Source organism: Acanthochromis polyacanthus, chromosome 7, assembly GCF_021347895.1.
Source record: "Acanthochromis polyacanthus isolate Apoly-LR-REF ecotype Palm Island chromosome 7, KAUST_Apoly_ChrSc, whole genome shotgun sequence".
Lineage (NCBI taxonomy): Eukaryota > Metazoa > Chordata > Actinopteri > Pomacentridae > Acanthochromis > Acanthochromis polyacanthus.
This window is the reverse complement of record NC_067119.1, coordinates 38006117-38028747: the sequence shown is the minus strand read 5'-3', so window position 1 is coordinate 38028747 and position 22631 is coordinate 38006117. Positions and strand designations below refer to the sequence as shown.

The 22631-nt window shown below is 41.1% G+C and overlaps 1 protein-coding gene across 11 annotated transcripts in view; it reads right to left on the bottom strand.

The window, feature by feature from the left end:
• The window catches only part of LOC110964507 (voltage-dependent N-type calcium channel subunit alpha-1B-like), a 252634-nt gene that overhangs the window by 151810 nt on the left and 78193 nt on the right, over window positions 1-22631 (bottom strand). For all 11 annotated transcript variants that reach the window (XM_051950632.1, XM_051950642.1, XM_051950638.1 and 8 more), the window contains 3 exons: window positions 19104-19195; window positions 18698-18850; window positions 8300-8487 (listed from right to left, as the gene is read on the bottom strand). In XM_051950632.1, the coding sequence (XP_051806592.1) occupies window positions 8300-8487; window positions 18698-18850; window positions 19104-19195 (433 nt within the window). The remainder of the gene's footprint in view (window positions 1-8299; window positions 8488-18697; window positions 18851-19103; window positions 19196-22631) is intronic.

Genomic DNA, 22631 nt, shown 5'->3' with positions numbered 1-22631 from the left:
TCCACCCCAAAAGTATTAGAGCAGTGAGACCAATTCCTTAGTAGACCAGTTACTTTTGCTGTAGACTGAATACATTTGGGTTTGACATCAAACCATGAATATGAGAAAAGAGATCAACTTTTCAGCTTTTAATTCCAGGTATTTACATCTGGATCTTATACACAACTTAGAAGATAGCACCTTTGAACCTACCCATTTTTCATGTGAGAAAAAGCACTGGAACATGTGACTGTCAGGTGTGTTTTGTTGCCCTGGTATATCCTATTACACTGATTATTCAAACAATAGCACTCAATGTCTACGTTCAGTTTCAGATTTGGGTTTTGCCTGTGCAGATTGCATCTATAGTTAGAGGTGGAACCAGCATGAAAAACAGAGAGCTGTCTATGGGTGAAAAACAAGCAACTGTGAAGCTGAGAGAAGATGAAAAATCAGTCAGAGCCATTGCAGAAACATGACTATAGCCATTACTTCCATTTAGAACGTCCTGAAAAGAAACCACTGGTGTACTAAGTGACAGACATCAAATGGGTAGACCAAAAAAAAACAGCAACAGCTGATGGAAGAAACATTGCGAGAACTGTAAAGAAAGAACCTAAAACACCTGTTAGTGACATCAGCAACAACCTACAGAGGGCAGGAGTGAAGGTATCACTTCTACTGTTGGCAGAAGACTTCATGAACAAAAGTATAGAGGCTACATCAGAAGATCAAACCACTCGTTAGCAAAAAGAACAGGAAAGCCAGGCTGGAATTTACCAAAAAGTACAGAGATCAGCCTTAAAAATTCTGGGACAAAGTTTTATGGACTGATGAGACAAAGATTAACCAAAGTGATTGAAAGGCTAAAGTCTGTAGAAAAAAAGGATCTGCTCATGATCCCAAACATTCAGGTTCATCTCTGAAAAGCAAACAACTGAAAGAGGCTGTGGTGAAAGCCTGGAAAAGCATCACAAAAGAAAAATGCAAATGTTAGTGATGTCAGTGAGTCACAGGCTTGATGCAGTTATTGCAAAAAAAGGAGTTGCAACTAAACACTAAGTCTTATTCACTTGAATCTATTTTAAGTCGATTTACTCCAATACTTTTGCTCACCTAAAAATTTGGTGTTCTGTTACAAGTAATGCTGTCTTCTCAGTTTGGATATATGTATCAGATCCAGATGCAAATACCTGGAAATAAAAGCTGAAATGTTGACCTCTAGTCTCATATTCATCATTTGATGTCAAACCTAAATGTTTTCAGTCTACAGCAAAAATAAGAGTTGGCTTCACTGTTCCAATGCTTTTGGAGAGGAGTGTATATCCGATGAGTTTGTGTGACTTTGTAATGGTGGTGACTGATAAACCTGCTCATTACTACATCATCAGTTCCTACTGTATACAATGCACAACTTCGCCATTCGTCTTTGTACGACTGTTCCATCACCGATTGTGATTCTCATATATGAGCCGGTCAAGTTCAGCCATGCTCCACTCTCCACCTCAATTCTAAGCTTTCACATTTCCCTGCTCAGTCTCTAAACACCCTCAGGAATCTTACCAACTCTCAAACAACCTCCACTTCTTCCTTGCTCCAAAAAACTTTGTTGGTGGCAATAAATGTTGTCCTGCCTTTAGGTTACAGAACAGAACAACCTGCCCAAAATATGAACCAGCAGACACCAGGGGCCTGTTTCACGAAGCAGGTTTAACAAACTCTGAGTTTAATCCTCAACTCTGAGTTGATCTACTCTGAGATAGGAAACTCTGAGTTTTCGGTTTCACAACGGCTGATTTGAGTTGGTTTAATCACCTTGGAGTAGTTTCACTCAGAGTTAAGCGCGTGCACCACAACTCTGAAAAGACAGCATCAATGGAACCCCGATTCGACGAGTCACCATGGAAACGGGGAAATGAAAGTTTGCGTTTCTTGAACTGGAAATTTTTAACACGCTCATATGGCGAGTTTGAACACGTTTTTAGAGTACAACAACGCTGCAGCTGCAAAAGAGAGGGAGACGGTGTGGAGAACATTGCTGCCCAGGTCAATGCGTAAGTTTAAATGTAGTCTGTTGCAATCGTAATATTACAGGGAAAACCTGTTTGAATGGTAGCCTATTAAGTTATTTCATTTAGGTGAAATCCCGCGGTGGAAAAGCGCAAGTGGCAGCAGCTTAAGATGAAATATAAAAAAATTGTTCAAACAGGTAAGATCTCTGCATTATTTCATGGAGATACTTCATGTTGATCATGTTTTACATTGTGAAGTAGCCTAAATATTAAGTGGCTGTTTGACTGTGCAGTTGTTTTATCCACACATAGCCTAAATGTCTGCATCCATATCATGTCCTGTTAAATATTTAAGCCTATTTAAACTAACACTGTCATGGCCCCTCCCTCTCCTGCGTTCGGCTCTGACTGATTAAGAGCGGCTGCGGAGGAGCGCAGCTGCTCCGAATCAGCAATCACCAGCATATAAAGCCTGGCTCTGCCAACAACTCAGTGCTGGGTCATTGCCTGTGGTTCCCCTGCAAGAGTCACACCGGTCTGCTCAAGGCTCCGTCTCCCCACCTGCCCTGGAATCCCTCGTCTGCTCCAGTCTCCCCTTCTGCTCTGGACTCCCCTGTCTGCTCTCCCTACCCCGCTGTCCCTGCCACAACCCCACCACCAGTTCTCACCAACTCTGTCCCTGCCTCGTCTCCCGACCTCCGGACTTCTGACGTGAGTCACCCCCGTTTAGTTTATTTAGCCCCATCACGGCCGTCTAGTTCGTCGCCCATAGTTCCAGTTTTAATCTCCGTTCTGTTTATCTTCTGTGCCTCCCGTGTGGGGTGGGTTTTGGTTTAATGATTAAATCCTTGTCAGAGCCCTCTTCTCGCCCTCTTCCTATCTGGCATCCAAATACCCTTTTCCCATCTGTCTCCCACCTTTTTCTCTCCCTCTTCCTCTCTCCCCAGCAACGCACTGAGTGGAGTGCAGACAAGCCTGCTTCCATTCAGGTAATCGGCTGCTTCGCTGGAGTCGGGACAGCTGGAGCTCGTCCCACTAATCACCTGCCTCTGCTACAAGAAGACCGGTTCACTCCTCCATTCTCCGCCAGATTGTTGTACCTGACATACCTGTCAGTCGCACTCTAGCCGCACAGTAGCTCTGTATTCTGTGAAACGTTGTTTAACGTGTGTTCTCCTCTCCCTTCACCTAGAACCTGGCTGTCCAGACTCCTGCCTGCAGTACTCCGTCTGTTTCTCCACTGGATCCTCTTGTCTCTGATCAGCCCGGTTCATCCCTCAGCCCTGCCAGGATCATCTGCATTGCTGCTCCTTCCCCTTCAACACCATCCCTACTGGACTCCGTCCACAATCATACTCTGGCGCCGCCAGGGATCCACCTGCCGCCACACTCAGCTCCCCTCACGGAACCAGCGACGGCTGCCGATCCCTGGCTTCCCTCCTCCAGAACCGGACCAATCCTCCACCGCCTGCCAAATACACCCTGGACTCATTCTCCCCGCTAATAACGCATCCAGCCAATAAAACCTCCTTCTCACTCCATCTCTGCCTCAGTAGCGTGGTTCCTCTGCTCGAGTCCAGCCAAAATCCGTAACAATCCTTATCAAACTGTATAATTGAATGTCCTCTATGTATTCCCAGTTATCACTAAAACAGATTTACAAAATGCATTTGCTGAGAAAAATCCAAAAAACAGATTAGGAGGGCAGATCTGGAAATTGAAATACTGGAGCACAAGTTAGAGGTGGTGATGGTCACAGGTGAATTATGTTAACTATTGGAACATGAACTGAACTATCTCTTTTATTTGTAGGAAATAAAGAAGACCAAATGAAATGTGTATCATGTCTTTATTTGCTGTGGTGGTGATGATGGTGACTTAAACTCTAAAGTGATTATTGCATACGGTGTCTCTGACTGCTCTGCTGTCCTGGATAGCTGCAGGTGGATGGGCTCATCATCTGGGTCTTCAGTTTGTAGGGCAGGGTGTTGCTCTCCTCTAATAGTGGTAATATTATGAAGAACAACACATGCCACAGTAATATCACAGGCCCTCTCAGGGGTCACCCTGAGGAGACGTAGGCTCTGGAAACGGGCTTTCAGCAGGCCTATGGTCATCTCCACCCGGGCTCTGGTCCTACAGTGAGCCCAGTTGAAGTTCTGTTGGGGGCCTGGTTCAGCGTCAGGGTATGAGGTCATCAGCCTGGGTTGGCATGGTAACCCCTGTCACCCAGCAGAAGGCCATCAAACTCTCCTGTAATGTATAGTGGATACATCAGAGTATATTGAAGGAGAGAGAGAAGTGAATTCTATTGTGAAAATCTTTAGGCTGCTGACCACGTTGCAGTCTGTTGCTCAGGTTAGACTCTCCATAAATCCTGGAGTCATGAACAGACCCAGACCACGTGGCCTCCACATTAGAAATGATGTATGCAGCATCACATATGATCTGGACAGTGCAGAGAATGACAGATGTTGAACTATGATGCAGTCTTTAACATTTAGAAACAGTAGTCAGTCTACCTGTAGCCTACCTGCATATTTATGCTGTGAATGGACTTCCTGTTTATAATGTGAGGGAGCTGTGATGGGGATGTGTGTGCATCTATGCAGCCAATCACACTGGGAAATCCTAAAATAAATGAAAATGACTAATCCCAGTCTGAGGTTGCAGCACAATGTCATTAACAGAATATGATTTAAAATGAATTTAACAGATCTCTACATCATTCACCTGCAATCCTGTGGAACTCCTCCTTGATGCTCTGACAGATTTATGTCCACGAAAACCACAATAATGAGTAAAAGTCGTTTCAGGGCCAGGAACAATTTTCTGACTGTCCTCCATACAGTTGCCTTACTCTGCATCTCCGACATTATATAAAAACTTTCATTTGCAAAGAACCGCAGCGCAACACACAATATCTGCTGGATGTGAGAGCATGACTGGTTGGTAATGTAAATGTAAGGACGGATTAGGTTGTTTATGTAGATTATGGACTTGAAAAGATTATGAAACGGTACCGCTCAAACAGATAATTGTCCGGAAATGCGAGAACATTTATGCTCGGTCTGATAACAATCTACCGACGAATATTTAATTATCTGTGCAGTAATGCTGCTCCTTCATCCACTGCATCGTTAATAAAAGCTGTTCTACGCCAAAACTCGCTCGCTTACCGACTGAATGAATGAGGAAATGAAACAGCGTGTGTGGCTGAAAGAGGCCAGCAGGTTTTCTCAGATAAACCTGCTGGCAACCAGGTTAGAGTCATAGAGTCTGTTACTGTGGTAACTGACCGAGAGTTTAAGTTACCTCTCTTTGTGAAACAGGCTAGAGTTACCCCTCTGTCTCAGGGTTGAGTTACCCCGCATTCCCTGGTTATAGTTATCTCGCTTCGTGAAACGGAAAACTCCGAGTTTCCCTCATTTCAGGGTTAACAAACTCAGAGATTTCACTAAACCTGCTTCGTGAAACAGGCCCCAGCTCTGTTCTAAAGGCTCTTGCCACTGAAGTCACACTTTTGGGAATAAAATGAACATGGACAGTTACCATGGTCTTCTCCGTCTGCTTCTCACCTCTCATCCACTTTCTGCACTTTCTTAGAGAGAATCAGAGGGTACCACTGTCTGAACAATTTTGGCAAGTGCCCAAAAGATATGCCCAATTGATTTCTTTACCGGTGTTTTCCCATCTTTAGTCGACAGCACTACAACTAAGCTTTAAATAAAGCCACCATATCCTATGAAATGGGTGTGTTTAGGGGAGACCTGTAGATTAGGCTGAAGCAGTGCGAAATAATGCTTCAAACGTAGCATTATCTTTGGCAGTTTTTGTTGATTAACTATACAAAATATCTACTTTGTGTGTTGGTGATATAGCTAAAAGCCTACCCAGTCTCCAAAGGTTTGGCTAATTATTCAGTTGAATTTGGGATTCTTAATGCACACTGGTTGAAATAATGAGGTCCTGCGGGAATTGGTTTTGTGTGGGTTAAGTGAGCAATTGAAGGATGTAATGGCTACACAAGATGAGTCAGATACATTTCATTATTCAATTTCATTGTCCAAAAGATAAACAACCACTTGAAGGAGAGACTACAAGTTTCCTCTTTCCTCTAGTTCTCGTTCTTCATCTCCAGCTAAGCCATGGTTTCCTGCAACAGGGGACCCCTTCGACAACATCCAAAGGAAATATACTTAGCATATCAATATAGCATCCACTGAGGCTGCCTTTCACAGAGAGAGATAAAAAAGAACAAAACATCAGAGCTAAAACCTGATGTTTAACTGTAACCTCGTTCAAAGTTTCAACGCTTCTTCAATGTTTCTGCCATCAAGATTTATATGGTGGACATACAGAAAAAGCAATAATAGAGTTTAACAGGTCAGACAAAAACAGTTCATAGTATATTTGTGTCGGTATACATAGCCTATATTGAATACCCTTTAATTGCCTCTTGGTGAGAAAATGTGCTGACTTAGGAAATCGAGTGATGAACAATTTCTAATTTTAATTCACAAAACTAGCAGAGATAAAATTTCCCCTCCGTGGACTCGGCATTTTTTTTCACTTTCTTTTAAGCAGGACTGGATGCAATTTTGCAACATGGCACTTCAAACAAAATTGGCTCAGTAGCATGTTGGCCAAGAAAAATTTCCAAGCTTCAATCACAAGGTGCCAAGATGTTCTAAAGGCTTCTGCAATTTTGAGCAAATAATGAAACAATCACAGTTTTTCCAGATTTTCCAAATGTTATTGGGCCAAATGAATCAAATTCAGACAGCACAAGTCATTCAATGTAGTTTGTGTACATCACAACAAATGAGAATGAGTGCCATCAGCTGTTTATCTCACCAAACCAGCTATGAAAAATTTACATTTTCTATAGCAGATTTTTGGTTAAAATTTGCACTACATTTAAATTATAGTCACATAGCTATTAACAATTAAAATAACTACACTTACAGCAATTAAAGAAAGCAAAATTCTAACCATGAGCAATGAAAAAGGAAGGTTTGATCGCTGAAGGTTGACAGAAAAAGCACTGAGAAGGCAAGTTAATCAAAGCAGCTACTGTGTTTCCCTTGTAAATTATGAAAAAAAAAAAGGTAATTTGTGACTCTGTCCTGCGGTCCATGTTCCTATGTCCAGTACAACCTTGTAGTGGGGATACAATTATTTACCATCAAAAAAGCAACAAAGTACAATCTTTTATCCACCATGCCATTTCACGCTCTCAGCAGACAAACTACTATTGATTGCTTGAGTTTCTCTGCTCCACCTCTGACTTTGTATTTCCGATTCCTTCTTTCTGCCCTACCAGGAGAAACACACTACTAAACACACATTCTTTTCCCACTACAACTGTTCAATAACTTAACCCATCACATAATTGTTTTCCAGTCATGATATAACTCTAACACTGGTGCAAATTGCAGAGAGCTGCGATTTGTTTCATGGTAGCAGCAGAGCCGTAGTCTGTAGTCCTAATAGGAAGTGTGGTTGTGTGAGTCATCCTCCACAGGCTCTTATGCTTGCCTCTAATCATCCCTTCAAGGAACACTGGGAGGGGAAGGAGCAGCCAGGAGGAAAAGCACAGCATTAACGCACACAACAGACTAGTCTGTAAACTCACAACAACAAACTAGTTTTTAGCATCTTAAAAATTTCACAAAAATAAAATTACACTTACTATACAGTAATAACAAATTTAACCCAACAGTTCTGCCTAATTTTCACCTAAATGATGCACCCTCACCAGCTGTTGATATCCAGATCAGCTAACAAGACAAATATACCTCACTTGAGGCAAAAGTTACATTCACAATAAAAATGGTTGTGGGTGTTTGTGAGGCTTATCTTGGTTTTAATCCTGCTGGGGATAAGAGGTTTGCGTGGAACATAGAGAAAACTGGTTCTGCATATTCCAGTATACAGTATCTATGTTTATGGTGCATTCACATCATGTCAACATCCAGGTCGTAGTTGCAATTCTGAGAGGGAACCAGGTTGAACAATTTCTACATCAATATAGAAGGGAGCACTCTTTATTTAGTTTTATCGTAACCAGAGAAGTGACTTATCTGTCTGGCTGGTGTCAATTCTATTCAGGAGTAAGGAGATAATTTTATATTTTTCATTGTGTTCATACTGCTGAAAGCTAGCTAACGTGCACAGCTGCATAAGTCTTGCCCAAACTGACTATACACCCTACTGTATGTACATATACCCCTAGTCACTAGCAGACACAGTGCTTTATAAATAGCATGCAGGCCCAAAGATGTGTTTTCTGTCAGTGGACTCACATTGTAGAGGATGTCCACCCATCCCTCCATGGTGATGCACTGGAAAACGGTGAGAACAGCAAAGAGGATGTTGTCAAAATTGGTGATGCCGAAGTTGGGTCCAAGCCAGTACTCCCTACAGGCAGTGCCATTGCTGCAGGTCCTTGCTGGAGCCTCCAGGCCACATGGGAAATCTGCTACCTGCTCACCTATGACCACAGACACACATGTCTAACATCAGACACGCAAAATACGCAAATATGTGTTTCAGAAACATCAATCAGCCATAATGTTAAAAACACTGACAGGTGAAGTGAAACATCATCTCATTAAAATGTCCCACTGCCGGGAGTCAGGGGAAGCGGTCAATTTGTTATTCAGTTGTGCTGTTTTTCGAAAATCTAGTGATTTTTCTTTGTTCTTTCCTATCCGAATCACTAGCTCAAGATGTCGAGCCATCCTGTGTTTTGGATGCTGAAGCTCTGAAACTTGAGCTACTGTCCTCCCTAAAGGAAGAGATCGCTGGAAGTATTAAGAAGGAGCTGCATGAGGTTATCCGAGATGCTTTGTCACCTCTTAAGCTTGAGCTGCAGTCCATGAAATCACAGTTAGCGAGCGACAATGCTGCTATTGATGCTAAGTTAGCTAAGCTACCAGGTACTATGGGGGACATGGAAGAGGCGCTTACAGGATGCACGGATAACCTGGCTGACATGAAAACAAGCGTAGAGTGCCTCACTGCCAAGGTTACTAGGCTTGAGGACAAATATGAAGACTTGGAATCCAAGATCAATAATATAGGGATCATTGGCATTAAAGAGTTTCCTGGTTCTTGCTCTCCAACAGCTGTGGCCACCTTGCTGAAGGATGCCTTTTTGCTGGATAAGGAACCGCTTGTGGATCAGTCTCATCGCACTCTTCAACCGAAACCTAAACCAGGTGACCGACCACGAGCCATTGTGTGCAGGCTCCACGACCACAGCAACCGTGTTGAAATCTTATAGCGTGCGTGGAGATATGACTTTATCGGTCTTTCCTGATTACACTACAAAGGTGGCACGGGCTCGGGCTGCATTTAATGAGGTCAAGCGGCTACTCCATGGCATCGAGGGAGCTAAGTAGGGACTTTTCCACTCGGTGCAACTACACATTACTCACCAGGGAATTGAGAAGAAGTTCACTTCAGCAGAGGACGCAAAGGAATACGTCAAGACTTTGATCTCTGGGTGCGCTGTGAACTTTTCATTTCAATCTATGCATGTACGGATTTCAGGCTCGTTGTCATTATCTGGACATTAGAGCATATTTGTTTTACCTCAACAGTGTTTGTTAGAACCCCTTAGAGAAGCATCTATTTGTTGAGTTTATTATTACTATCTTTTTTTTTACCTTACTGTTCGGATGGAAGTTATAACACTGAAACAATATCGTAGAATATTAATCAATCGTTGCACACATTGTTATTCAAATTTTTGAAGTTGGTGAGAGTCATTTTCTCACTGGTACTCTGACCTCTGTTTGCTCGGCTTCGTCTTTGAGCTGTTCCTATTTTATTGTGAACAACCTCCTCTTTTGGTTGTGTGTGACACTGCAGTCTCCATTGTTTTGTTTTGGTTATATGGGGACTTTGGGTGTACTTGTGTTTGGTTTTTTTGGGGGGGGATGGAAGTTGCACCTCAAGGTAATTTTTTTTTTTTCTGGGTGTGTAAATGGTTAGTACTACTACAGGCTCTGGCACAGCTGTACTAGGCGCATCTCTTCGATTCATTAGTTGGAATATTAAAGGCATGGGTCATCCTGTTAAAAGATGAAAAGTTTTTACTCACTTGAAACAATTAAAATCTTCGATAGTGTTCTTACAGGAGACCCATCTTCGGATTAAAGATAACCATAGGTTACACTGCTCATGGGTGAGCCAAGTCTTTCATTCAGAGTTTAACTCTAGGGGTTAGAATAAGTCAGGTGGTCCAAAACCCTCGATATCTCTAGCCAGACTCTTCTCCTCTGTTGTTCCCAAATGGTGGAACAAACTACCAAACTCTGTGCGTTCTGCTGAGTCCCTTTCTACTTTTAAGAGACAATTGAAGACTCAATTGTTCAGAGAACACCCAGACACTTAATCTGACTCCACCTTAGGGGTAGAATAAGTCAGGTGGTCCAAAACCCAGCACTTATTTAGCGCTGACAAAGTTAGAAAAAAGGGGTTGGCACTTCTTCTGCGACTTGATGGCAACACCTTTCACCAATCACACTCGAAGCACTTTTTGCACTTACTATAGATTTTTCCTTATGTCTGAATTCTTGCTTGTGTTGTACATCGCTTTGGACAAAAGCGTCTGCTAAATGAAATTGTAGAATTGTAGTAACTCTAAATCAAGGGGAGTTGCTATTCTCGTTAATAAAAATGTACAATTTTCAGCCACTAACATTATAGCTGATAAAAATGGTAGATATGTGATAGTTGCTGGAATTCTAATGCAGAGAAAGGTTTTGTTAGTGAATGTATATGCCGCCAATACTGATGATGTTGAATTTGCTAATTTATTATTCAGCAGCCTACCATTTTTGAATTCACTTTTGTTGATTTTAGGTGGTGACTTAACTTGTGTCTCTGATTCATCATTAGATTGATCTAACCCCCGTAATATAAATAAGTCTTCAGTGGCTCAAGCATTCTCCGACTTCATGATGCAAAATGGGTTTTTTGATCCTTGGAGATCCCGCAATCCAACTAGTAAAAAATTTTCTTTCTTTCTAAGGTGCATCATTCTTATTCTAGGAATATTTTTTTTTATTGACCCTAATCTAAATTCTTGTGTAGTTTCTTCTGATTATTTGAGTATAGTAATATCTGACCACGCACCATTACTATTAGATATTCAGATGGGTGCATACAAACAAAGTATTCTGTTATGGAGGTTTAATTCTCTTCTGTTGGCAGATAAAGAGTTTTGTGATTTCATTTCTAACTCAATTGATGAGTTCTTGTTTAATAAGACCGATTCTACTTCATATTCATCGCTGTGGGAGACACTTAAATTCTATCTTAGAGGATAAATCATTTATTACTCTGCACTTTCTAATAAAAAACAGCATGCTAAGCTTGCAGAACTCACTCTTGCTATCAGTAATATTGACCAAAGATATGCCTTGAATCCTACACCTTGAATCCTACTCCTGAATTATTTAAACAGCGCATGGAGATACAATCAGAACTCGATCTAATTTTGACCCAAGAAGCTGAAAAGCTGTTATTATACAGTCGTGGTTCACATTACGAATATGGTGACAGAGCATGCCGTCTCCTGTCACATCAGCTACGATGTCAGGTTAGCTCTGGGATTATAAGTAGTATTCAAAATTCTCAACATATAATTACGATGGATCCTAACGAAATTAACCCCATCTTTAAAACCTTTTATTCCTCACTATATACACACGTGGACAAAATTGTTGGTACCCCTCAGTTAAAGAAGGAAAAACCCACAATTCTCACTGAAATCACTTGAAACTCACAAAAGTAACAATAAATAAAAAAAATTTGAAAATTAAATAATCAAAATCAGCCATCACTTTTGAATTGTTGATTAACATAATTATTAAAAAAAAAAAAACTAATGAAATAGGGCTGGACAAAAATTATGGTACCCATAACTTAATATTTTGTTGCACAACCTTTTGAGGCAATCACTGCAATTAAACGATTTCTGTATTTGTCAATGAGCGTTCTGCAGCTGTCAACAGGTATTTTGGCCCACTCCTCATGAGCAAACAGCTCCAGTTGTCTCAGGTTTGATGGGTGTCTTCTCCAAATGGCATGTTTCAGCTCCTTCCACATATGTTCAATGGGATTCAGATCTGGGCTCATAGAAGGCCACTTTAGAATAGTCCAACGCTTTTCTCTCAGCCATTCTTGGGTGTTTTTGGCTGTGTGTTTTGGATCGTTGTCCTGTTGGAAGACCCATGACCTGCGACTGAGACCAAGCTTTCTGACACTAGGCAGCACATTTCTCTCCAGAATGCCTTGATAGTCTTCAGATTTCATCGTACCTTGCACACTTTCAAGACACCCTGTGCCAGATGCAGCAAAGCAGCCCCAAAACATTACTGAGCCTCCTCCATGTTTCACCGTAGGGACAGTGTTCTTTTCTTCGTATGCTTGGTTTTTGAGTCTATGAACATAGAGTTGATGTGCCTTACCAAAAAGCTCCAGTTTGGTCTCATCTGTCCAAAGGACATTCTCCCAGAAGCTTTGTGGCTTGTCAACATGCATTTTTGCAAATTCCAGTCTGGCTTTTTTATGAGTTTTTTTCAGCAGTGGTGTCCTCCTTGGTCGTCTCCCATGAAGTCCACTTTGGCTCAAACAACGACGAATGGTGCGATCTGACACTGATGTACCTTGGCCTTGGAGTTCACCTTTAATTTCTTTGGAGGTTGCTCTGGGCTCTTTGGATACAATTCCAACGATCCGTCTCTTCAATTTGTCATCAATTTTCCTCTTGCGGCCACGTCCAGGGAGGTTGGCTACTGTCCCGTGGGTCTTGAACTTCTGAATAATATGAGCCACTGTTGTCACAGGAACTTCAAGCTGTTTAGAGATGGTCTTATAGCCTTTACCTTTAAGATGTTTGTCTATCATTTTTTTTGGATGTCCTGGGACAATTCTCTCCTTCGCTTTCTGTTGTCCATGTTCAGTGTGGTACACACCTTTTCACCAAACAGCAGGGTGACTACTTGTCTCCCTTTAAATAGGCAGACTGACTGATTATGAGTTTGGAAACACCTGTGATGTCAATTAAATGACACACCTGAGTTAATCATGTCACTCTGGTCAAATAGTTTTCAATCTTTTATAGAGGTACCATCATTTTTGTCCAGGCCTGTTTCATTAGTTTGTTTTTTTAAATAATTATGTTAATCAACAATTCAAAAGTAATGGCTGTTTTTGATTATTTAATTTTCAATACATTTTTATTTATTGTTACTTTTGTGAGTTTCAAGTGATTTCAGTGAGAATTGTGGGTTTTTCCTTCTTTAACTGAGGGGTACCAACAATTTTGTCCACATGTGTACATTAGAGTCTCCTACAGATTATATAATATGAATGTGTTTCTTCAAAACCTCTCTAATCCTGTTCTCGATTCGGATACTGCGAACGGATTGGAAACCCCACTTTGCCTTGTTGAAATAACAAATTAAATTAAAGCAATGCAATCAAACAAAGCTCCTGGCCCTGATGGGTTTCCCATTGAGTTTTATATAAAGTTTGTGGAAAAATTGGCGCCATTACTTTTAGCAATGTTTAACGAATCACTAGTACGAGGTACCCTTCCACCAACATTGACACAAGCTTCCATTGTTTTACTTCACAAAAAGGACAAAGATCCAACTATATGTGGCTCTTCTAGACCGTTATCATTGCTTAATGCTGACGTGAAAGTGTTAGCCAAAGTCCTCCCGTTCGGAGAATTTCCTCCCCTCGATTACATCTGAAGAACTGAATGGTTTTGTTAAGGGTCGTCAATTATTTTTTAATATACGCACTCTATTCAACATTATTTATTCAAAGCGGACATCTGATTTATCAGAAATTGTTATATCCCTGGATGCTGAAAAAGCATTCGACAGGGTTGAGTGGACATATTTGTTTGCAGTTTTGAAGAAATTTGGATTTAATGAGAAATTTATTTTACTGGATTTGTCTTCTCTATACATCCCCAAAAGCAAGCCATTGAGCCTCTCTCCATTGCTTTGCGTTCTTCCGACTCATTTAGAGGGATTTTCCGAAATGGAGCTGAACACAAGCTGTCATTGTACGTGGATGATTTGTTGTTATATGTATCAAATCCTGTTAATTCCATCCCTAATATCTTGAATACCTTAAATAATTTCAGCTCATTTTCCAGTTTTAACTTGAATTTGGACAAAAGTGAATGCTTCCCCGTCAATAACACTGCCTGTAACCTCCAGCAGTCTGACATAACCTTCAAATTTAGTTATACAGGATTCAAGTATCTTGGTATAAATGTAACACGCTCTTTATCTAGCCTAGCTTCAGCTAATTTCTCCCTCCTTATGGCTAAAACAACCTCTGACATTCAACACTGGCGTAATCTCCCTCTTTCCCTCTTGGGAAGGATTAATGTCGTCAAGATGAATATCTTACCAAAATTTCTTTTTTTATTTCAGTCGATCCCTCTTTTTCTGCCAAAAAGTGTTTATGAGTCTCTGGATAAGATAATTGGTGGCTTTATCTGGGATGGGAAACAACCAACTCCTTAAAAAATTATTGCAAAGATGTAAACTTAGTGGGGGACTTGCACTACCTGGGCTACACAGTGCTGTAGTGGTTAGCACTTTCGCCTTGCAGCAAGAAGATCCCCGGTTCAAATCCCGGTCTGGGCCTGGGATCTTTCTGCATGGAGTTTGCATGTTCTCCCTGTGCATGCGTGGGTTTTCTCCGGGCACTCCGGACACAGTCCAAAAATATGCTGAGGTTAATTGATGACTCTAAATTGCCCGTAGGTGTGAATGTGAGAGTGATTGTGTGTCTGTATATGTAGCCCTGCGACAGACTGGTGACCTGTCCAGGGTGTCCCCTGCCTTCATCCGAGTCAGCTGGGATAGACTCCAGAACCCCCTGCGACCCTCGTGAGGATAAAGCGGTGTATAGAGAATGGATGGATGGATGGACTTGCACTACCTGATTTTCAATCATATTATTGGGCTGCGCACATACATAAAATTTGTTATTGTTAAAGTCTTTCGACTCCCCATGGTGTAGCATGGAATTATCATCTTGCAGTGGGTCCTCAATTCCTGCACTAATTTTTTTGCTCGTTGCCTAAAAACCATCTTTGTATACAGATAATCAAGTGGTTCTTAACACATTGAAAGTCTGGTTTCAGTTTAGACGGTGCTTTAATTTCATAGCTGCTTCTGCATTGTGTTCTTTAACCAAAAATCACTTGTTTCCCCCCTCCCTTTCAGATTCATCCTTCTCTGATTGGCATGACAGGGGTATTGAACAAATAAGAAATTTATATACATCTGGGCTATTTGATGGCTTTACCATTTTATCTTCCAATTATAACTTACCCGGCACTCATTTGTTTCGTTATTTTCAAATTTGTGATTTTGTCTCCAAATGTTTATCCAGTTTCCCCTTTATACCTTCTAAACAGCCCTGGGAAAGTATGGTTTCTCATAGTCCACAACATAAAGGGTTGATATCTAAGCTTCATAATTCTATTTTAACATTAAATGATGCATCAAGCGTCAAAATTAAAAATTTGTCGGAGAGAGAATTGGGTATACAGATGACTGATGAGCTCTGGGAGGACACCATTGAAAGAATTAGAACATCTTCCTCATGTACTCGTCTTAGCTTGATTCAGTTTAAAGTATTGTATAGAGTGCATTTCTCTAAATCAAGACTCTCTGAAATTTACCCAGACGTTGATGATTGCTGTGATAAATGTAAGGGGTCTCCCTGTCATCTTGGACACGTTTTTTTCTTTGTCCTGATCTATACAGTTTTTGGCAATAGCAAGACGTTCTCTATTATTGCATTGGAAATCTGTCAGATGTCCCTCCATTTCCCTGTGGGTCCAGGACATGATGTTTTTTCTAAAATTTGAGAAAATAAAATACATAAGAGGAGTCACAGAAAGGTTTTACCAGAAATGGCAATGTTTTGTATCCCACTTTTCCGAACTAAAAGTGTTACCCAACTAAAGATGTCGGCTTGTGCCTTTCTTACCTTTTACGGTACTACTATTCTTTCTCCTGTTATACATCTGTTGAAATACTCTCTGTACTAATTTTGTGAGCTGAGGGGAGTGTTTTGTTTTGTTTTGAAGTTGTTCCTGGGGGGGAAATACATATATATATATATATATATATATATATACACACACATATACACACATATACATCTGAGTACTTGTTAATGCATTATCGGATCATACATATACGTTTTGTATGCATGCTTAATAAGTGTTTTGATGTCTTAACTCAAGTATTATGAAAACTGTTTTGTGCTCTCTGCAATTGTTTTCAATAAAAATAATTCAAAAAAACAAATAAAATGTCTCACTGCTACAGCAGTGGTACTGTCCGATGGCAGTGGCCTCCCCCAGTAGCATGGTGTGAGCCAGTACACCCAAAATAAAAATACCCAGCGAGGTCCTGCTTTGGACACAGCTAATGCAATTTCCGTACAGTACCATGTTCTGATGCCAAGTTTCTGGCTATCACAGGACTACCTAAGTCAGGTACAGTAATGTTCTCTGCAGATGACCAGTAGCAATAAATTGATTTCATTGAGCCAGCCTCTGATGAGCCAAATCACCAAATCCATCTGAGTGTCATCTTATTGCTGCTTCAGTGGAAGGATACAACTGAAGGTAATCTGATCTTTGTACAAAGTGTAGTTAACATGGTCACTGCCCCTAATCTGTTTCAGTCTGACTAATGACTAATGAAATGGTGCAGAATCTGAAATATTTCTTCTTCATTTTACATGTTTGAACTTCTACAGTTTCTGTTTCTAAATCCTCAAATTTTCTGATTATTTCTAAGTTTACGTAAATATATGACTTGATATGGTTTCAGTGGAATCTACCATATATAGGTAGTAAAAAAACTGTTTAAATATACGATAATACAGTGTAGGTAGGTGAATCACACATGCTGATACATTAAATATGATAGTTTGAAGATTTTTTTTAATTTCTATAAGAAAAACACAGGACTGTGAAAAAATAAAAGAATAGCAGAAAAACTTTACTAAATGTCCTGTCTTCAGTTTGTATTCACACTCTTTTAGTTTATTCCTTTGTGTTGGCAAATTTATTTCCTTGTGCATCAAGAAAAACTCTAGACTCATCTTCTTGTCTCTTTTGTAAAAGGCAAAGTTGTGAAGAAAGTCTGTCCCTTATCTGCTTTCATCACATATTGTATATAAGCATGTTGGAGAACCTTGAGGCTAAAATAAAAATGTATCCTCTTATTTATTAGTCACAACATCTCTCAGGTATTGGAGCTGAAGGCTGTTAAAAATTAGGCCGTGAATGTGTTGCTGAAAACTTAGTAAGTTGCCCAACAATTAGGTGTTTTACCTAGCCTAGCCACGCTAGACCCAGCTCTGAAGACGCAAGGGTCTAGGACAGGGGTCGGCAAGTAGATGTGGCTTCGGGCCAAAATGTTTGTAAACAATCGAACAGCGGGCCAACCTGCGGCGGGGTGCGCTCCGATTCCGTGGGGGGGGTCTGCGGGCTGCGGCGAAACCGCGAGCAGCGGAGCTTCTACAGCTGATCGCCGCTGCTTGGGACACACGTCTCAATTCTGATCACAAATGTATTAAAAATGACTCCCGAGACACACGTTTTGCACACACTGTTGCTCAGTGAAGTCTGGCTGGTACAACTGTGTCCGAACAGTAGCGCAAACGCGGAAATGCCCGGCAGCAGCCGACCACGCGAGTTTCGTGATGGATTGGCTTGAGTCCGTGGCAAATCAAATTTTCAAAATCATCTGGCGGGCCAGATATTATTCCTGACGGGCCAGTTTTGGCCCGCGGGCCGCCAGTTGCCGACCACTGGTCTAGGAACTCTCGACAGGGAGGGAGGCAGGCTAAAAGATTGTCTTTCAAATCACTCTGCAGCAATTGGGTAGGTATACAACCAATCAGCGCAACAAATAGGCTGACGTAGTTCCTAGAGCGCCGGAAATCAGAGGATGCGGGAGTTCGGTGAAGCCTTATTTATACAGTCAATGGGTGAAGCTCAAGTATATTACAGACATGTTAACAGAAAGATTATTCAGAGTCGGTGCTAATGGAGCTCAACGACTGTTGTTGTTTTTGTTGTCGACCCTGGCAGAGAATTAAATTCGTTGCCGTGGGTTGTCTAGCGCGGCTAGGCTAGTTGTTTCCGGTTGTTTCTGTCAGAATCGTCCCACCTCTGTCGTCACTTAGTTACGCCCGCCTTCTGATTCTACACTTCATGGTGATTCGTCGGCCAGTTTTAGGAGCATCCAACCTCGAGGCTTACCGAGGGTAACTTGACCCTTGTGTCTTCAGAGCTGGGTCTAACGCGGCTAGGCTATGTTTTACCAGGTTTGAGAGCACAACAATCAAAGATAAGGTTTTATGTCAATACACACATGCACTGAAGCACTAAATATTAAAATATTTGGCTGCAAGACTAAAATATGCATTAATCTCATAAATTGTTGACACCCCTTTCTTGGAGTTAAACAATGAGAATAAATGCAGACAAAAAAAAGGTTTTATGTCAATATACAGTTCAGTTTAAAATGAATCAGTCTCATCTCCTTAGCAAAGACTAAGGCATTATTAGGATTCTATTAAATACAGATTGAAAGTGAAAACTTGTTTATCCCAGTTATGCTTACCTGTGTCTGTCCTGAAGCAGGTGCGATGAAACTTGCCCATGTAGAAGTCGAGGCCGATGATGGCAAACATAAGGATAGCAAAGAACAGCAGCAGGCCGATCTGCAGCAGAGGCACCATGGCTTTCATAATGGATTTTAACACCACCTGAAGACCTAAGTCAAGACAGGAGAAACATGCTTGTGAAGAGGATGATGATTTGATGGATTAATGAGAAGCAGATCTGCTGGTGAAATACAGAGGCAAAAAATGTAACACCTTCACTGACCAAATGTTTTCAATCTTTATGGCTTCAATCGTGGTGGTTGCATATAAATTGCCACAATACTTGTATCTTTCAGAGTCATAATACTCAAGACCAGTCTCAAGACTGCTGTTTGAAGGCCTCGTCTAATCTAATCAACTTACTTGGAATGCCAGAGACCAGTTTGAGCGGCCGCAACACTCTCACTGCTCTCAGTGTTCTCAGGTCAAAGTCAGCCCCCACTGTGGCGAGGATCCTGCACACAAAACACAAACATGGAGTCAAGATTACAGTTAGCTGTACAATATTCTTACCTAGCCAGCTGGTTGTGTCATACGAAATGGTCTGGCTGTACCATGCTATCACACTACTATAGGGAGAAAAAGCTCTGACTTGGTTTTATTGTATTATAACATAACAACTTGGATGGACGTAAACAAAGGATGCAGCTTTGGTGTTAACTTAAAATAATGACACATGGAATTTTTTTAGGAGAACTCCTGTCCACATTGTGCTCAAAATGGATTTAAAAAACAGCAAGGCTGCTTTACTGCATGGTCCAAAACCTGTGAAAAGCTTCAGTGGTCTCTTCTGGTTTCAGTGTGGTAGGTAGCTCATCCAGACTTTGTTGTTGTTGTTTCCTATAATCTAGTAGATTTTGACAATGGAAGCACACATATAGCAGAAGGGAAAGACAACCTACGTCAGAGTGTAAGAGTGCAAGAGTCACTTCCTTAATTTGATGCAGGAAGTGGTATCTTACAGTTTTTTTCATTTTTTTCAAAATATCTTCTTATTTAGCTAGATGAAGTTGCTGCTAGGTCGCAGTGCCACGCCTTTCCCGTTAAGCATTTGTTTTGAATAGTAGAGTGATACAAAATAGTGCAAAAAAAAGAAACCCACAAGGAAAGAGTGTCATCCTTCCATTTAGTTGCAGTCATCCACTACGTTACAGAAATCCCTTTTATGTAATTCTTGACAAGTGGCCACCTCATCTGCTTGAACATGGTCACTAAATCCTGCACTGTGGTCTGCCGGATCATGTGGCTGACTGGGCGGGCAGACTTACACCCGCATTATACATGCGGTGAAAAACACTAGCTGTAAAACAACAACAGTATACCGTCACTATTGTTGCTACATGAAGTGTTTTAAAACACAATTTATTCATTATAAAACAAGAAAAGCACTCTGAGAGCACAGTACTCTGCCAAGGCTGTTCATTGTCCCATAAGGCACTGTCAGAAATGCAGCATTTTTTATTTTATTTTGTTAGAAATGCAACATTTGTTTATTAGTTATTGATGATCAGAAATCTGTAGCAGGCGACGGTAATTGATGGAACTTGGAAACACCCCTTTAATTCAAGTCAATTCAGCATTCACCATTCCAATCCACCATTCCACCTGCTCAGCACCATTTGCTTGCCGTTCACTGTTTACAGCGATGACACTCGAAAGGGGCAGCAAAGCCATGCAGAAATGAGACACAATTTCAATTTGAGCCACAATAGATAAAAGTGAAAAATCAAAAAAAAAAGTGACACTGCACTCAGTTCTTCTTGACACTAGGTACTTAAAGCTGCAGGCGCATACAGTGAAGTAGAAGTGCATAGCAAAAGGTGTGTTCCCTTGTTTTTAATCAGACAAGTAGAAAAAAAAGCATACAGCATACACCTAATTTACAGAAAATACACAACAAGAAAGACACCCAGAGAGCACAGTACGCCACCAAAGCTGTTCATTTCCCCATGGCATTGCCAGAAATGCAGCATTTGTTTATTTAGTAGGATTGTAATCATGTGATCGTCAGCAGGCAGCTGATGTAGTGTTCACTTGTTGTCATGGTTACAGTGACACTATCTTGCAATGATACAGGAATCTTTAACAAATTTGTGGATCCAGACTATAAGACGCATCACTGCCAAAATCTAATCACTTGGTCCTTGTCATTTCTGACCTTCCCTGAAAATTGATTACAAATCTGTTAGTCCATTTTGATTAATGTTGCGAACAGATTGAATAACAGACGGAAGGACAAATGTACACCGATTGTCACATAACTCCTCCACGTTCCTTGGCAGACTAATTATCTATGACAAATCACAAACAGAAAAATGTGATATTATAATGGTGTTGCTCACAATTAAAACACCACAGCACTCATGATGACTCTGTAGATACAATACTTCAGATATTTTTCAGACTCCTTCATTTTTTTGCACACATTATAGTGTTGTGTGTCAGATTTAGTTTTAAAGGAATAAAATTGACATTTTTCCAAATCAGTCTGGACTTAATAACTCATGTCTTGCAGAAGTCATTTTGCAACAGCTACAGCTTTATGATTTCTGGTCTAAGTCTCTCTCAGCTTTGGATTTGGGCAGTTTATCCTGTCCCACCTGGCAGATCTTGTTAAACATGGTCAGACTAGATGGGAAGCATCTGTAAATGGTAAAATCCTAAAGCTACTCCACCATTGTCTTTACTGTATGCTCTGGGTCCCTGTCAAGCTGAAATATGTCTGTGTAGATTCTCAGTCATCCAGGTCACAGTGATCCAAGGAGCTTCAGTAAAAATCAACAGGACTTCTCTTTCTGGTGCTTGACGACGTTTTTCCTCTCATCCAAGAGGCTTCTTCACCTCTAACTAATGGATGAGCAGTTTCAGAATTTTATAGTCAGTCCAACTCACATGGCTAATGGCCCATTAATAACCCAGAACTCATATGCCTCAAGGTGTGAATGGTTGTGAAACTAGACTTGTAAAATCGGAAAGTCAGATGAAAATTTGCTCTATGTGTTAACTGTTTATATTTTTAGTGTGATTACAAATGACACCGAGTTGGCAAGTAGCTGTGGTGACTCACTGTTACAAGGAACCCTATGCAGAGGGTGTATCAGTCAGGAAACATGACATGCAGAATAGCAATGATTTCACATGGAAGGGTGTTGGTACGCAGAGTGCTGTACTGGGGCCTGTTTCACGAAGCAGGTTCAGTGAAAACTCTGAGTTTGTTAACCCTGAAATGAGGGAAACCAAGAGTTTTCCGTTTCACGAAGCGAGGTAACTTAACCCTGAGACAGAGGGGTAACTCTAGCCTGTTTCACAAAGAGGGGTAACTTCAACTCTCAGTCAGTTACCGCAGTAACAGACTCTATAACTTTAACCTGGTCACCAGCAGGTTTATCTGAGAAAACCTTGAGTTTCTCTCCATCTCCGCCCACTTTCAGCCACACCCGCTGTTTGATTTCCTCATTCATTCAATCAGTAAGCAAGTGAGTTTTGGGGTAGAACAGCTTTTATTAACGATCCTGTCACGGCTGATGGTAGAGAGAACCCAGGCGCAGATACCAACAGACGGGCTCAGAGGTTATAATGAAAACAGGGGGTTTATTGTCAAAACACAAGTACAATATACCAAAACTTAAACTGGGGAGGCACTACAAAAAACCAAGCAGTAACACACAAAATGGCTACTGGGTTGTACTCACGCACATTGAAACAATACAACTGGCACCAAGCTGAAAAGTCTAGAAACTGCAGTAATCCAGAAGAGGTGTTGAGGAACAGCATGTCGGTCGATTCAACTATGATGCTCCCACACACATTGAGGGGAGCAGAGGGTTTTTCAACAGAAGGGGAAAGGCAGGTGAATGGCGTTGGCTGATTACTCCTCAACTGAGTCTCATG